The 17284-nt window shown below is 34.7% G+C and overlaps 1 protein-coding gene across 1 annotated transcript in view; it reads left to right on the forward strand.

The window, feature by feature from the left end:
• The window catches only part of LOC149805062 (N-acetylgalactosaminyltransferase 7-like), an 88595-nt gene that overhangs the window by 18845 nt on the left and 52466 nt on the right, over positions 1-17284 (forward strand). The window contains exons 3-5 of the mRNA XM_089946944.1: positions 4656-4794; positions 8177-8349; positions 10759-10966. Coding sequence (XP_089803070.1) covers positions 4656-4794; positions 8177-8349; positions 10759-10966 — 520 coding nt within the window. The remainder of the gene's footprint in view (positions 1-4655; positions 4795-8176; positions 8350-10758; positions 10967-17284) is intronic.

Raw genomic sequence — 17284 nt, forward strand, 5'->3', positions numbered from 1 at the left:
TGAAGAACTGTGCTTGTTTTTGACATTGGATTTCAGATGGATTTCATACATACATTGATACATACATACATACATACATACATACATACATACATACATACATACATACATACATACATACATACATGCATACATACATACATACATACATGCATACATACATACAAGTTTGTTATAGCAGTTAAGTTTTTGGTTTGTTTTAGAATTACTAAGTGCATGCTGCATATGGTTTGACATTATTCAGTTATTAATTGTGATATGTAACTGGTGCTTGGAAATAAAGATTTTAATTGACAAAATGACTTAACATCAGTCATTGTGCATTTTTATCGATAAAAATGATAAATAATTAGATGTTTTTATTTAATTGCAAAATGTGAATAGAAGTGGTAAAGATGTGATTTTGAGCTTTAATTAAAAAAGATTATTGTTCCTGGCATCAGGATTTCATTGTCTCAAGTGCAACTGTAATTTAATCATGCTCCCCCACCCCCAAGTAATGGAGATCTTTCACCAGTTTAAATCACTTTAAACTTGATGACAATGCAACTGTAATTTAATCATACTTATTCCCACCCATCCCCAAGTGATGGATTTGTTTAATCTATTTAATCACTTTAAACTTGATGACAATCCAGCTATTAGAATGCGGATCGGTAGGTTTTTATTAATGTACACCATTGTTTTAGTCGTACTCGTATTATCTGATCCATCAAATGTAGGGCAGTATGGGTTGATTGGTTTGTTTGATTATCGGGATTTAACACCAGCACATGATAGGCTATACATGGTGGTCAGTATACTTGGTGGATGACAAACTCGAGATGATCATGGTAAAAATCACTGATCCATCAGAAACTACTGGAAAGCTTTCTTACATACCCACATTGGTTAAGTCAAAACACACAGACAGCTCTGGTGAATGACTTAGACCACATGGTCACCAAGGGCTCCAACAATATCTCAGTATTTCATATTTAATGACAAATATGATTATTTGACAAAATTAAATTTAAATAACTTAATAAAGTGAATTTTGTTTTAAAATTAGCATTAGCAGTGTTTTTATACATTTGTCTGGTGTTTTGTTTACACATGACTCCCCCTTGCCAACACACACATGCATTCATAGTTTTCTGTTATTATCATATTATATGTTGTGGTTCAATACATACACTTGATCAGCTCTTGTTAAAGAAGGGCATTGACATAATACTTAAGCCACTGTGTTTATGTTGTGATCATCACAATGTTAGAATGATGCGGCCTTATGGTGAATAAAAATTGAACATTTAGGTGAAAACACAGAAAAGGTTTGATATTAATGTATTTAATTTATACTTATACTGTTGGTAGTATTTTTATAATCATTTATGTGAACATCCTTTTACTGACAGCATATTTTTGTTCATTTGTATTGTTTATTTTGGGCATTTGCTGATGTTAATCTATAAAATTATTAATAAATGCCTATAAATATGCAAGCACTGACATAAGCAATCCATGAATTCAAGTACCCATTGAAATGTCTTATTAACACAGTTAAAAACAACAGTATTTCAGATTTTCGTATGAGATTCCCTTCTTTCTGTGGTAGAATAAATTGGCAGATTTAAAGTGGAAACTGGATTTATTGTTCTGCAGTGATGGATAAAGGTACAGATTATGAACTTTTTACTCTATTGTTTGCTCTGGGTAACTGCAAGTTTTTCAAATCTTTCTACCGTATTTCATGTATTTTTTCATATCCTTTAATTTTTTTTACACAATCCAGTTATCAAAATAATAATTATTTAAATGTATCATAATTTTTCATATATATCACTTTGTATTTTTGGAAAAAATCCATTAAATTATCAGACCTAAAATTTCTACTAAGAAGATTTACGCTTGCAAAAAAGATGAAAAATACTGTATTGCCATTTTGCTTTTACAACAATTAATAATTAATTGTTGGTGAGAAAAAAAGATCAATGCATAAGCATGGGCGCCCACAGCATAGGTCAAGGGGGGGTCACATGAAGCTGAAAATATGTCACAAGATTAGTTCAAAATGCTTAGTAAATATCAGCTTTAGTTTCAGACTGCTTTCTATACTAACTCTTCCAGCCGAGACTGACTGATCCCCCCCCCTTTTTGCAAAAACTCCTGTGGATGCCCATGTGCATAAGCTCTCTTATTGTCATTACAATATCTACTGGTGTTTATTAAGAAATGGACAAAGGATTTCACAGACCACACCTTTAAGTAGTATCGTTAATTAGTTCTCCTTATTAAGTCTGTCACCGTAACAAAACACCACATGCATCTTCGAACGAGTTTGGAAGCCCTTTGATGTTTTCTTATCCAACAAAAATTACGTCTCAATACATGCTAAAGTGAAGATCACAGACCGTTGGTCATCTAGTCTTATTGTTTCAATATAGTCATACAAGCATAAAATATAAAAGCCTTGTAAGTTTCTATCGTAAATTTGAAAGTCATGGACTCCGTTAAATTGATTCATATATATATATATATCTTTTAAGTGCTTTTTATGTTTTGACTTTGATATAATTAACATTTTATTGCAAATCTATTCTACGATACACCCCACTATTTATTGGCAAGTTCAAATAACAAGTAATATATATGATCGCTTGTCCTTATAACATCTGCTGTATGGACAACGGCTTCAATAGCACATTGACAGATTTCATTTCCCTAATGAGAGCCTCATTTCCCTACTGGCAGCCTCTCTGATTTTACCTCTTCTGTCCATTCTTGTCCTCAATCTGGTTTCAACTGGATAACCAAAGCACTAAGCATGTTTAATTACTGTGTAGATAACACTGCATAGCCATGTTGTTGTTGTGACAATGTACATCATAATTATTACAAGAATGAATTGTTGGTTTAGTGATTTTTATTGATAATGGAATATAGGGTAATATGGTCATATTCCGACCCTGGATATACGTCCTGCTGTTTACAACAAAGATATGCAAATTATTTGCTGTGTTCTTTATTTTTTTTTGTGCACATGCATATGCAAATTAGTAAAGATGTTCCCAGGTGACGAGGGCATTGCATGACAAAATGACATAATCACATCAGTATTCTCTCTTCCACACAAGTTCAGAAGCAGCATTCATAAAAAATTGTATTCAGGAACCTAGTCAGGCATCTGTTATCCAGAACTTGTATAGCTTTCAATAACATAATAATTATGTTATCGTAGTTTTAAAATAATGCTTTGTCTTGCTAAAAAAGTAAAAATTGGTTGGATTTACCCCAGGTTCTTTATCATAAGAGGGCAATTCCGACCAAGAATACAAGCTTAAAGAAAATGTAGAATTATGATTAGTTTGTATTGTACTTTGAAGAGAAAAAAACAGAATAAATATGCAATTAAAAAGAAATAAAAAAATTAAAGGTCTAAATCTAAATAAAAATAAAATGTTACTCCTCTCCACAATGATCTCTATAACATCAACAATTATCTATATACCAATATCACTTTCTATCTGCTATCTCTCTATCTGAAAAAATAAAATAAAAACAATTTAAAGCTTTTTAATCTGTCAAGATAAACAAAATCTTTCTATTTTATAGATGAAACATATATGTACGGTCCATATATTGTCGTTGGAATTACACATATCAAAGATCAGAATAAGCCACAACACAGTTGGACTTACCCCCTGCATATATAGTCATAATAAAATCACTTTTCAGTAAGAAGAACTCAAATTATATGCTTTTTGAATAATGAAACTTTTTGCAAGAAGCCTGATTGACTGCTTCCTGTATTGTAGTTAGGTACACATTAGTCGTCTTCAATAATGAAGTTGTAGACCTCATGTCAACGACCTCAGTGTTGGAATATGACCAGATTACCCAGTAGGGTCATAATATATGAGGATTATCACAATCGTCAGGTAACTGAAAATAGTCTTTTTTCTCTTTGCAAAAGCTACAAATAAATATGGTCTCGTACACTGAAAACATTTTGTTTCATCTCTTTCTCACACATACACTTATGTGTGTGCTTATGCACATTAACTTAAACATGATTTATTTTTGTATTGCAATTTGATAATGAGATTGTTGTTGCTTAAAAAATACAAGTTGCACTTAATTTCTTGACAGAGTGGACTCGTATCATTGCATACAATTTACTAATCAATAATACACATAACTAATACATGTTCAAACCATCTTACCGTAATCATTTTGTCAACATTACACAACATAACAGCTACATATGCTCTAAATGCAGACAAGCTTGCACACTGAGACAAAATCCTCTTTCTCTCTCGTTCACTAATAACAACACAAATCTTTTTGAGTGCTTTTATTTTTATTGTAATTAGATTCTTGAGTTGAGAGCAGAATGAGACAGAAAATGTATGTTTACTTTGTATGTTTGTACCGTTAGGTTGTCAAGTAGCATGTGTTCCATAGAACTTGTTCTGGTATGATCCCTTTATTTTTCGTACATGGTCAGTACCACCAAACGAAAATTATTTATTTTACATGTAATTTTTCATACACTGAAATGAATAATTTTTGTGTACAAAAAATACATGAATTACAGTATGTAGTCTTTTATCCAGTTACCCTGTGCCAACATCTGTATTCACATGCTACAAGAAATTTCTGTTTTTCTTTAGGTGAGCAGGGCCAGGCAGTATACACCTCAATGGAGGAGAGAGCTCGAGCTGACCAAACCATTCGAGAATTCGGTTTCAACATGGTTAACAGTGACAAGATTGCCATGAACAGAACAATTCCAGATACTCGGATGGATGAGTGAGTCTTTTGATTGAAGTGAAGTCTTTTCAAAATCAGTTGAAAACTTGAATGAACATGAATGATACAGCCTTTAAAGAATCCATGAATGTTAGGGTTTGCTTTGGAAAAAAAACTTTTTGAATTTTGAAAAAGTTTGTTCTGCCTTGAAATATCATTGAATTTGGGTGTATCAAATGATACATGATATGCACCGATGGAGTACAGTATAGCATCCCTTAACCTCATTTGGAAGACTTTGAAAAACACACTCAAAGGCTTTATGAACTATGATGAATGGTCAGTAATTGTAAATTCATATTATTCATGTGGTACCAGTTTTTGTAGAGGGGTGCCAGTTTGAATGGGTTTTATGGTTTCTACAAATCATATTTAATGACCCATTGAATAATTAGACTTATTGGAAACAATAGTTTTTAAATGCAAAACAATGAAAATGTCATCACCCATGAAATAAATGAATTCACAGATCATAAATGAGATGTGTTTTCATTTCTTAAGCCCAAACATGTGATCAAATTTTTAACAATTGCTGATGATAACAGCAGAACAAAGGAGATGGAAAATAACTCTTCCAAAAGTGGAAATAACTGTTAATATAATTACAGTTGCTATTGCATGTATTTAAAATTCTTAAAAAGACAACATTTGTAACTGTGAGTGGGTTGACTTTTCAGGATTGACTGTAGCATTTATCTCTGTCTTACCAATGGAAAATAATACTTTCTTTTAGCAGAAACAGTTTGCTTATGGGCTAAAGACTGCTTCCATCATTAGCTACAATAGATAAACTGCATTAAGAGTTAATTCTTATTGTAAGGACAGATAATATACCAGTCTTGCTCATTTCAAGTACAGTGAAGCTGACAGTTTATTCCCATGTAATGGTCTTTAGTAAATGGCAGCCAATAATGCATACATGCAGACTTGTCATTTAACTTTACAATAGGCACATCTCATTGCTGTGAGCAGTCATGAACATTGAGAATTGCACTGTCTGTGAAAATGTACCATATGCAGTCCAACAGATGCACAGTTGTTTGGATTGTCAATTTCATGTTGATAAAATCAGATGTCATGTTGCTCAGTCCATAATGATACTGTTGTTGCTCAGGTGACTGCTTCAGATTCTGATGGCATTTAAATATATCTTTCAATGAAATCCCAGTCAGTCCACCACTGAAATCTGCCCACTTCTTGATAGAGACCGTAATATGAAATTAATTTGATTAAAAAACGTTAACTCCATGAAAATGTTACATAGTGGCAGGGATTATTATCAGACCAGAACATTTTTTATGATGTCTGATTGGTCCTAAAAGCACGTCTGCTTGCACATCTAATATGGCCACCACAGTGGCAATCTTGAAAATATTATCACTACACTTGAATAGTTGGTCATATTAACATCAGGTTTTTACTAAATGGCATCATGAGGTTTAGTTGGTCTTAAATGAAAATGGTGCTGATCAGACTTCAAATATGGCTACCACAATGAAAATCTTGATATCACTACTTCTAGATTGCATATTATCATTATGCTATCACCAGAAGACTTCTTATGATATATGTTTGGTTCTAAATGTAAATAATAATAATAATAATAATAATAATGTTTTATTTATAGAGGGTGACTCGTTAGTCAAGGACTATTCACCCTTGAGGCCCTCTTAAGGAGAGTATAACAATGGTTATATAAATGGTACCAGTCATATATCCAATATGGTCAATCATGACAGCCATCTTGAAAATTCTGTTAGCATTACTTCTCCAAAATGGAAAGTCATATCAACATTGGGGTTTCCCCCAGAAGATTTCTTATCATGTTGGTCCTAAATGTAAATGGTGCCAAGTTAACAGCCTATATGACCACCACAGCACCTAACGGTCTTATCTTGAATTCCTGGAAATTCTTTCAATCCATTAGGGTGCCAGTTTATTTAAGGGACCCTTGTTTTTGAACCATATGAAATAAGAAATAACATTTTCTTGCCAAATATTCTACTACTATATTTTTTAAACATTTGTTGCAGTTTCAGTTGTATTTTTCTTCATCATATTATATTGCGATTTCTGTATCCTATTAAATAAAGAAAAAGAAAATGTTTTACCTTTTTAATATTTGCAATAACAGCCCAGTGAAGAAAAATTATGAAGACAGTGATAAATGTACAGTACATTGGGAAATATTAAGCAATTTATGACCAGTTGTAAGTCTGCCAGGCATGCTTTCTGTTGCAGAAAACCGATGTGATCTCAGTGTTGTGTCAACCTGAAAAATTGCATTCACCAATATCCATTTTTATTTTTATTTGATATGAAGAGTGTTTGGTCTTCATCCAGTACAAATTTGAACTTTTCAGTACTCATGCAGTTACTAATTTATTGAGAATTAGTGACATGATACATTTCTATGTAATGACCCTTACTTAAAGTAAATATTGAAATAAGAGTAGCACAAAAATGCACTTCAGTCTATACATCTATCAGCACTGTTTGGACATTTTTCTGTACCAAAATAAAAACATTTTTAAAAGTTAAACACTCCTACATTTCACAGCAGATCACTCTTAAAAATCTTAATTAGAACCAACAGCTTACTGGTACACCCTGATCTCCCACTGCATTATACTGCTGCAAAGCTCAGTCTATGCAGTTTGCAACTGTATGATTTTTTTATACATGAGCACATAGAATTTATCTTTAGCCAATATTGAAATTGTGCCAGCAATCAAAGCCTGACTCAGGAATAATATCCAAGCACAGGCAGGCAATTCATATATATTCACAGATGTTCAGACACTAGTTCAAAGGCAGTACCAGCCTAAATGTGCAAACACATGGTTAATGTATAACACTGCCCGCCTGTGCTATGATATTTTTATTGCATCAGGTATTGAATGTTCACTGTAAATCACCATTTGCTGTACATAATTGTCTGGTATTATAGAATTTTCTCCAGGTATGTGGACAAGATAGATAAATAAAGCCAGAAGGGATAACATTGTATCAGGGTCAAGTCATCCACCTCCACCTGCATGATTATTTTCTCATATAAACATTGCATAATGTGAAAAGCTAGTTGAAATTTTTGCATTAGTGATATTAGGAAACTGATACCACATTAGTGGGGAAAAATTATTTTCCCCATATGATAAGATCTGTCTATCCCATGGAAGAACTTGGGATATGGGTAACTCTGTAGGGTAGGCAAGAAAATCTGATGATGTTAATGGGAATTATTAGAATGACTGAAGTAAACCATCATCAGCTTGGTATTTTCAACTGTCAATGTACACAGTTCCTAAACAACCTGAGCTTGAGACCATAGGAACTGACACTGTAACTTTTATTCATTGCATTCTCTTTTCCTCCTCACTAGGTGCAAATATTGGCACTACCCTGAAATCAGCAAGTTGCCCACCGCTAGTGTGATTCTGGTTTTCCACAATGAAGGCTGGTCTACACTGATGAGAACAGTACATAGTGTTATCGACACATCCCCACCTGAACTACTGAAGGAGGTGGTAATGGTGGATGATTTTAGTGAAAAATGTAAGCACAAAAATATATCAGTAAAACAAAAGTACAAATGTGGATTCTATTAACAACACAGTGGTAAAGTGGTATAAATATACAGACTGCATGAAACCATGTAGAATGTGAACACATTTACTTGGTGCATTCAGGTATGCTATGTAATTTCATCGTATAAGATGCATTAAGGACATGAACTACTCATGTTCCCCAGTCAGAATGCTATTATCAGCTGCTTACATTTTCTATCCATGAACTTAATATTATGATTGAGCTATACAACTTGTCTTCAGTAAGTGTGATCACTTTAAGCAGAATTAGGTAATCAGCAAGACAAACAGTCATTGCAGCAGTCACCTACCATCAACAGTCACCTCATTTCCAGTTGATGTTTATTTTGTTTGGCTGTTGTTTTCCACTTATGGTTTACCTCATTTAACAGTCTAATACTGTGTCACATGTCTTGAGAGGAGACTCCCCCCTTCTGACAGCAACAAATGTTCTTTCCTCAGCAATCACAAGATTATATAACACAGTTGATCAGTGCAAGAAGAATGTGATCATCCACAATAGGTTGTGTTTATAAACCGTAATTCTTCCTACATTTAGGTGGCTGAGAAAGATAGGTTATTTACTAGTAAGTACCAAATTTTTTATATAGACTTGATAGACTATTTAGCTGATATTTTACGTAACTGAGTTAATTAAAGTGAGTTACACTTATTATAAAACAAAAGAAAGTAAAGTTCTAAAAATGTATCTGACATAAACAAGTAAACGAAATGACATTTCAGATATAGTTTTGTCTGTTTCAGATTGGAGAAATAAGTTTAACAAATATTATATTTTGTGCTGTCAAATCCTATATCATGATTGGAATTAGTGAAATTATTGTAAATAGATATAATAGCTCTAAATAAATTTATATCTGGCAAATATTCTGACAAGCATGAATATTTATATTATATCATCAAACATAATAATTTTTTTATGATTGATCCAGTAAGATATATCGTCAACTATGAATTTATTTGTGGCACAAGAAATGTGCCACCATAGTGGCAGAAAACTTAAACACAAAATTAAACAGACAGACAGATGGACAAAGTTGACTCATTGCTTCTACCAAATTTGAGCCAAGAGGATGTAGCAGTGTGTAAATATGGGCAGAGGAGACTTTAGTACAGGTCAGGTATGCACATTTACTCATCTTAAATTGTTGTTTAAAAATATGATACTAATTTTGTTTTGCCAAAGTCTATTTAGTCCTGATTATTGAATGCTCTGCACTTCATCTGTCATCATGAAACTTCCACCTGAAAATTATTGATCACTATGGACTTTTGCAGTGGTGGACAGGTAATAAACTGAGTCAAGAAAAGAGCATGTCAAATCTAATTGTCACGATAAAGAATAGTACAAATTCGTTTGTCAACATGTGTATCTTTCATTGTTTCATCACATCTTATGACATTCAGTCCAGATCGTACTAGATCACACCTTTATGTTCATTTCATCAAAAAATGTTGTTTTCAGGATGTTTAAATAATGATCTTTGAAAGGAATATGGCTCTGTGAGGATCCAAATAAAGTGAATAATTGCCATATACAGTATGCAAAATCAGATTCTCAAAAATGACACGCATTGCAAAAATAATCAATGTTGAACACCTACATGACCGGTATGACCACTCTAAAATGTCATAATGAAGTAAGGAATATCATTGTAAGCTCTTTTGTTCTTTTGGAGGACACAGTATGTTATACATATCTGTAACCAAGCTATCATATGGTTTCAATAAAATATGGTAAATTTACTTTTGAATGAGTGAAGTACTGTCAAACCTGCCATGGTTACCATCTTTTTTTAAGGACAACCATTATATACAAAACTGCATAGGTTTTGTTAAGGTCCAAATTTGACATTAAACCTTCCTTATTTATTACTATGTAAAGAGTACCTGTTTGCAATGACATGGTTCGATTCTACATGTGTTCACCAGTATTTCACTAAAGTCCTGCCTAACTTATCAATACATTGATTCTGGTATAGTTGTTGCTCTGGGTTTGTAACCATATTTGATTTATAGGAGTTATTGATTATAATTGCTGTGTTAGGTAAAGAGCAACAGAAGTTAAATACAAATGCTTGTCCATGGGGTTATTTTTAGTTTTGTCTCCCTTTTCAAAGGAATTATGTCCCTTTGAAAACTATTTTAATTTGGATTTTTGCAGATCCCATGGTGTTTCACATGCTTAGTTTTTGTTAACTGTTTTTGTTGAAATAAAAACAAAATGCTGATTCACTTTGAACATCTAGCAGTGGTGTTTGGTAATGAAAATTAAGTAAAATTATCAGAAAGTTTTATAATGGTTTATTTCTTTTTTCCCATGTTGCATAAGAACACATTAATTTCCCATTTTCAGCTCATTTAAAGGACAACTTGGATGAATACATCAAACAATTTAATGGCAAGGTGAAGCTGTATCGTAATTCAGAAAGATTGGGCTTGATAAGAACCAGAACTAGAGGGGCCGAGCTATCCAAAGGAGATGTCATTATTTTCCTAGATGCTCACTGTGAATGTAACAGAAACTGGTTGGTCCCTCTGCTGACCAGGATAGCCTATGACAGGTAAAATTTATTGAAACATATTTGTGCATCCAGTGCACATTTTGATAAAATATCTAATTGTTGAAGGTCTGAAATTTTGGCATTAAAATTTGAAATACCGTTAAAATTTTGATCCAATTTGGATGTCAGCATACCTTTCTGAGACATGGTGCCACAGAAAATTACATTTTCTCTCTTTTCTTTTGACAGAATGTTCCAGATTGAGCTAGAGAAAAGAAAACTGCACTCTTTTCATATTTACCAAAATATATTGGTGACTATACTATGAAAATTTGACATTTTATTGAGAAACGCATTGCTGATAAACTAAATTTGTGACATTATAACTATCAATATAAATGTTAGAAAATTCAAAACTTTGTACAGTTAGTGATCCCTAGAATGACAAGAAAGTATTACATATATTTGCTTGTTACATGATTTTCTACATTTTATAGCAATTTAAATGAGCCGTTACCAATTTTATTTTAATCTTAAACTACAGAGCTGGACAATTATTTTGGTCACCAGCTTAGTATGGCAGGTTTTCACACAATGTTATATCCATGACCAATTCATTATCTGTCAGAGGCACAGTTTGAGTCAAATAGAAAAGAAAGAATTGGCAGCATACATAATTGAATTAACAGTACAGTGTAGTGACATTTAATTGAATGTCACCAGAACTTGAACACAGCAAGATGACAAATCATGAAAATGTATCTAAATCAGTATAATCTTCACACCAGAAAAATGTTCTATATGATAAAAAATAATCATAAAAATAATAACATCAAAATAAGCAAGAGTATGACAAGAAAACACAAAATGTAACACAATTTTGATCAAGGGATTAAATAAAAAAATGATAAATAATCTTTGAGTATAAATTCCTTGAACAGAACAGCCAGTAATCCTCAGAATTTGAAATCAAGCCTCTTTCCATTTTGGCAGATATATTCTGTCAATTTATTTTTATATATGTAACTTTACCACATTTTCCTTCTTTTCCAACATTCCATTTCTCTTCACTTTAGACATAACATACCTATATAAAAATGGCATTTTACATTTTACTGATGTGTTCAACACATGTAAACAGCAATGCATTGATGAATGTCATACAGTAGGTTTCCTTAAGTTTTACAGACAATAAATAACTGAGCTGTTTCCACACTTACCTGGCAAAATGTCTGGAGACATTTATGGTTTTGCTGAAGCACAGCCAAGACCTTTTGAAGGTCACACTGCTTGATTCAGAGATGCTATTCTGAGGGCTGATTCCTTCGATGGCCTTAAATGATTTGAGGGAGTAGCAACACTGGTCCCTGGCTCAGTCCATTGCCCAGCTAAGATGGCAAAGAAAAGACCCATCCTGAAAAGGTCAATGGGTCCTCCTCCTCCCAAACCTTTTAAACAGGGTCCCATCAGACCCATTTTAAAACTTTTGCCTCTCTATCACTTGATGAAGTGACTTGAAGGGCTTGGTGATGAAAGCTTTTGAGCTCTTCCCCTTTCTCTGAGGATGGAGGCAGAAATCTGTACAGAGTCGCACCCTCCTGCCAAGTCACCACATTTCCTGAAATCAAAGTTGGTACCAAGCTGGCCCTGTTTTAAGAGGCTTGGTCAGATTTCAGGTTTGATGCATGGGTCCTTTTCACAACAAAGGTCAATTACAGGCTTCAATTCCAGGACCCTCCAGCTCTTTCAAGGACCCCCATTAGATGTCTCATATGGTATCAATAAAGGCTGAGGTATACACCTCTAAGGAATGGTGCAGTAGAAAAGGTGACAAACAGCCAAAGTCTATGATTTTATTCCTAGATTTTCTTTTAGTTTCAAAAATGGATAGAAAGTTTCAACCCTGTATTGAACTTTCCCCATTAACCCTTTAAGCCCCGATCCCGTCTGTAGGTGTGATCCGGTTTCTGCATTCAATGGCCGATCCCGCCTGTAGTCGTGATTTTTTTACTGCATTCAATGGCCGATCCCGTCTCCAAGTGTGATGAATGTGTGTTAGATTCAACGTCTCTGATTGGTTAGAAATGGGTTTATTCCAAGAACTAACAACTATTAAACCAATCAGAAATGATTTTACTTTCATTTGCGGAAATTTGAATTGTTCAGAAGCTAAGGGCTCCTGTTTTGAAAGCAGTTTAACTACACGTGTTCTGGTCATGAAAAATCATAAATGATGGCGGACGTAAGAGTGATTTTTGATGAGAGCAAAAATGAGGAGTTTCTCGGGTTTGATCTTGAAAATACTGAGCAAGCTGAGGAAAGATATGTTCATTAGTTGGATATTTTGTGAGATTTCGATTCGGACATAGAAGTTTCTGAGATTGAATCGTCCGAAGATGAGGATGCTGACAGCGCTGATGATCGAGTTCTTGCGGATAAACGTTGCACATAATTTTGTAAATTCTGTATAAATAAGTCGTGAAAGACTTGGACAAATGGGAAAAAAAATACATCACTGTGTAGACAAATTCATTTGCAATAAATGGTGAAACTTTCTTGGATTTTAATTGGATATAAGCAGAGAAATTAAGGTAAGAGTGAATGCATGTGCACGATGTTTACAAAATTTTCAAACAGGTAAAAACTCTGGGGCACACGCAGCTAGACACAGCTTAGCGCTGCTGGGGCATAGCAGCAGTGATACTGATAACGGGTCTGGGGCTGAATGAGTTAATAAAGTTTCTTTAGGATCAGCATTTCAAAACATCTGCTTAAGTCAAAAAATGTCAAGATCAAGCAACTGCATACTCTTCATAGATTTGGAGCATATCAACCTTCATATCCCCATCTTCCTGTCCCACAGGAAGTTCCATCTTTCAGTTTGGGCTCTTCATCGATCACAGTATTTACCAGGATGATATGTATACTAGTGGCTTTTGTGAGTTCTTTAGGGGTATCCTTCAGCCATTATTTAGATTACTTTTGGATTCTGATCCCTTCTCGAAGTCATGGGTTCAATCCCCGGCTGAGTGGTACCAAAGACTTACAAAAATGGTACTAACAGCTGCCTCGCTTGGCGCTCAGCATCAAGAGGTTAGTGTTAGGACTGGTTGGCCATGATGTCAGGATAATGTGACTGGGTAGGACATCATGCTACATGTCTGCGGCATGATGCCCCAGTGCTAGACATCACTATAAACTTCCACATTGCAGACATCGTAGCGATATGACTGAAAAATTGTTAAAGCTACATTAAAAATCCAAATCACACACACACACACACTGATCCTTTCTCAGAATATTTTTTATCTGGGTATGAATGTTCTTGCTTGTAAAGGGACAGTTCAGATTTCTCTGAGGGAGTCACACAGATCATTTCTCATAGCAAGTCTGACAGTTAAGACTTTTATCCTTTGCTTGCCTCTACCACTCTCCAGGGGACTCTGAATGCAGCAGCAAATTTTGTTCCTCAGTGAAGATTTCATTTGCAGTCTCTCCTGTTCCTACTGATAGAAAATGCACAGGGACACTGTGTAAGTTCAGTTGCACTTGAGATCCAAATTTCATCATTTGTGTTGATTGCATGATCAGGACAGGTTTTGGAATGAATTCCAAATACATACCTTGGCACCTCACCTATTTTTCTTCAGATTCAGGTTGGTTTGTTCACCTGGAGCCAGAAGTGGTAGTTTTACAGGGCTTGTGGTCTTGGGAAGAGCTATCCTGTCATATCTTCAACCTAGAAATGTCGGATCTTTTTCTAGTACTCATTGAATCATGGTCACCGCAGGCAAGAATTGGCTGCAAGGAGTACTCATTTCCTGTGCTTCAAAGTCTGGAATCTCAGTAGGAGAGTCTCAGAGATCATTCTTAGCCTGCTGCTTCTAGGCAAGAGAAGTATCCTGGCAAACAGCTTGCCCAGAAAGGGTCAGGTAGTCTCTGCACCAGTAAATCAAAGAAATTTTTTCAGCGGGTGGGGGGAGGCAATAGCACATATGTTTGCTGTGAAGCTTGCCCTTATGTCTCTCCATTTTCAGATCAGAGGGCTTGGGTGGTGGATGCTTTCAGTGTTAAGTAGGATCATCTCTACTCTTGTGTTCTTCCACCCTTCAGTATAATTTCTAGTTTTCCACAGAGCCAATACCTCTCTATTATGACTCATTCTAATAATACTCTCCAGGCCCTAATGATCATGGTTCATTGACCTTCTCAACCTGTAAATTGATGTGTTCAGTGAATTACCTTTGATGAAGGAACTGCAGATGAAGCTAAGAAGTTCCCTTGTACACAACAATGCAGATTCTCCACCTTTATGTCTGGCTTGTATCAAATAATCAATCCACCAAGATTAGTTTACGCACAACAATTGTCATCTGCATGACCCATACCTGGAAGCAATCAACTTACAAGGCTTTAAGTACCAAGCAGGGAATATATATTCTATAATGGTATAGTAGGAAATGAATTGATCATATATGATCACCTTTAACTTTTTTGCAGATTTCATCTCTTTCTTTACAAGGACAAAGATAGCTCAGTTATCCACCTTTAAGGGCTATTGAGCAGCCCTCAACAATACTCTTAAATTGGCGCCACCACTGGATTGGACACTTTTTCAGGTACTCTGATCTTCAGGTACCAGTCTCTAACCCTGTAATGCATTGGTTGAACTCTTGAGTGAAGCTTCCTTTGTGAACCTAATCTTCAAGATAGTCTTCCTTTTCTCCCTAGCATTGATGAGGAAAATGAGTGAAATTAATGCCTTATCAGTGGAAAAGGGTTTTCTGTAGTTCATTGGTAACAATGACTCCATTTTTCTTCCGTGCCATCCTGGGTTTCTGTCAAGAATCATCTACCCATGGTAGCCTCTGATCTTCTTGTAATCCCCAGTCTCAGTTGCATCATTCATGTGGATCATCAAGATAGGTGCCTTGTCCAGTTGGTGGTGTTCATTTCTATTTGCCTCAGTCAGCACAGAAAGAAATAGTAGAAACTCTCACTCTTAAAGGTACTGCTGATATTTTGGCAGCCACCATCTCAAGGTGAATTATTCTGATGATCAGAAGAGCTTATCAGTCTCTCACTGAGAATCAAAGTCATTGAGGTTAGGGCTATTGTTCCTTCTTGGGCCTTTCTTATTCATTCTTTCCTGGCTGATGTCATGAATTCTCACTTCACCTCTTTTTTCTGCTTTTATCTGTGTCACACCAGAGTAGAAGCAATTACACATTAGGTCCAATTGGGTCAGCCTAGCAAGTCATCAAACTGTCTTCTAGTCTGCACCCTACTGTGAGCAGATGGCAAGTTCTCTTTTAATTATGTAATGGTTACCTGTTATTATTACCTATTTCCCTCCTCCTACAATACTCATAATGTCCGTTAGTCTCAGTACAAGTTAGAAAAAGATAATATTCTGATGATGGAAATAATTAAGGAATCAAGCTGGGATCTTTTTTCCTCTTTTTTATTGTTCCAGACTTCACATTACTAATAATTGGGAGGGGCAATATTCATCTTGGTTTTGGGACTAGCACAAGAACAAGAGGTCAAAATGGGCTTGTGATGGCTCAGCTGGCTGACACCTGCCTAATAGCCCAGTACAAGAGCACTTGGTAAAGAAATCGGTGTTAATTGGGTGCTTTCTCTACCAGTTTCTTCATATTCTGTAGTTTACACAAGTAATAATCTGAAAATTACTGTTTTTGAAAGGCCTTTATGCCTGGATGCTTTCTGTCAAATTTGGTTGAATTCTATGGATGGGTTATCAAAAAAATAATAGTGGCCATATTTTATGGGAGATAAGCTGTACAATTTGGAAGGTCTTCAAACTCACATGTTATCTGTCAAATGCAATCAAATTCTATTTATAAGTTGTTTAAAGGTTTAACTGTATTTACCAATCAAATCAGAATTTTGTTCATTTGTTTAAGTGTTTGTTTGCATGTTTGTCCATCTATGTGTTTGGGCCCCAAGTTAAATTCATATAAAGTTAAAGATAATTGGAGCTAAGGTTTTGTTCTTGGATGGTACATATATGGAAACAGAATGAAATCGGTTATTGCATAGCTCACTACATTGAGGCTTATTGGACTTACAATGATATGGAACCAGTCAAGAAATGGTGATAGTAAAATAGAGCATATATGGGTTTGCTTAGCCGGGTTTGGTTGATAATGAAAGTAAGATACTATTATAAAGAATCTTTAGAGAGTTTATCCTTGTTGTAACTGAAACAATAGAGATGATATTTTACTGAGGGAATTTTAGTCCTTTTTCTGCATGTGTGTGTTTGTCTGTGATTTGGATTTTTAACATAGCTTTAACAATTTTTCCGTCATATCGCTATGATGTCTGCATTGTGACAGTTTTTAGTGATGT

This window comes from Sinohyriopsis cumingii, chromosome 2 (assembly GCF_028554795.1).
Source record: "Sinohyriopsis cumingii isolate HCF-2022 chromosome 2, ASM2855479v2, whole genome shotgun sequence".
NCBI lineage: Eukaryota > Metazoa > Mollusca > Bivalvia > Unionida > Unionidae > Sinohyriopsis > Sinohyriopsis cumingii.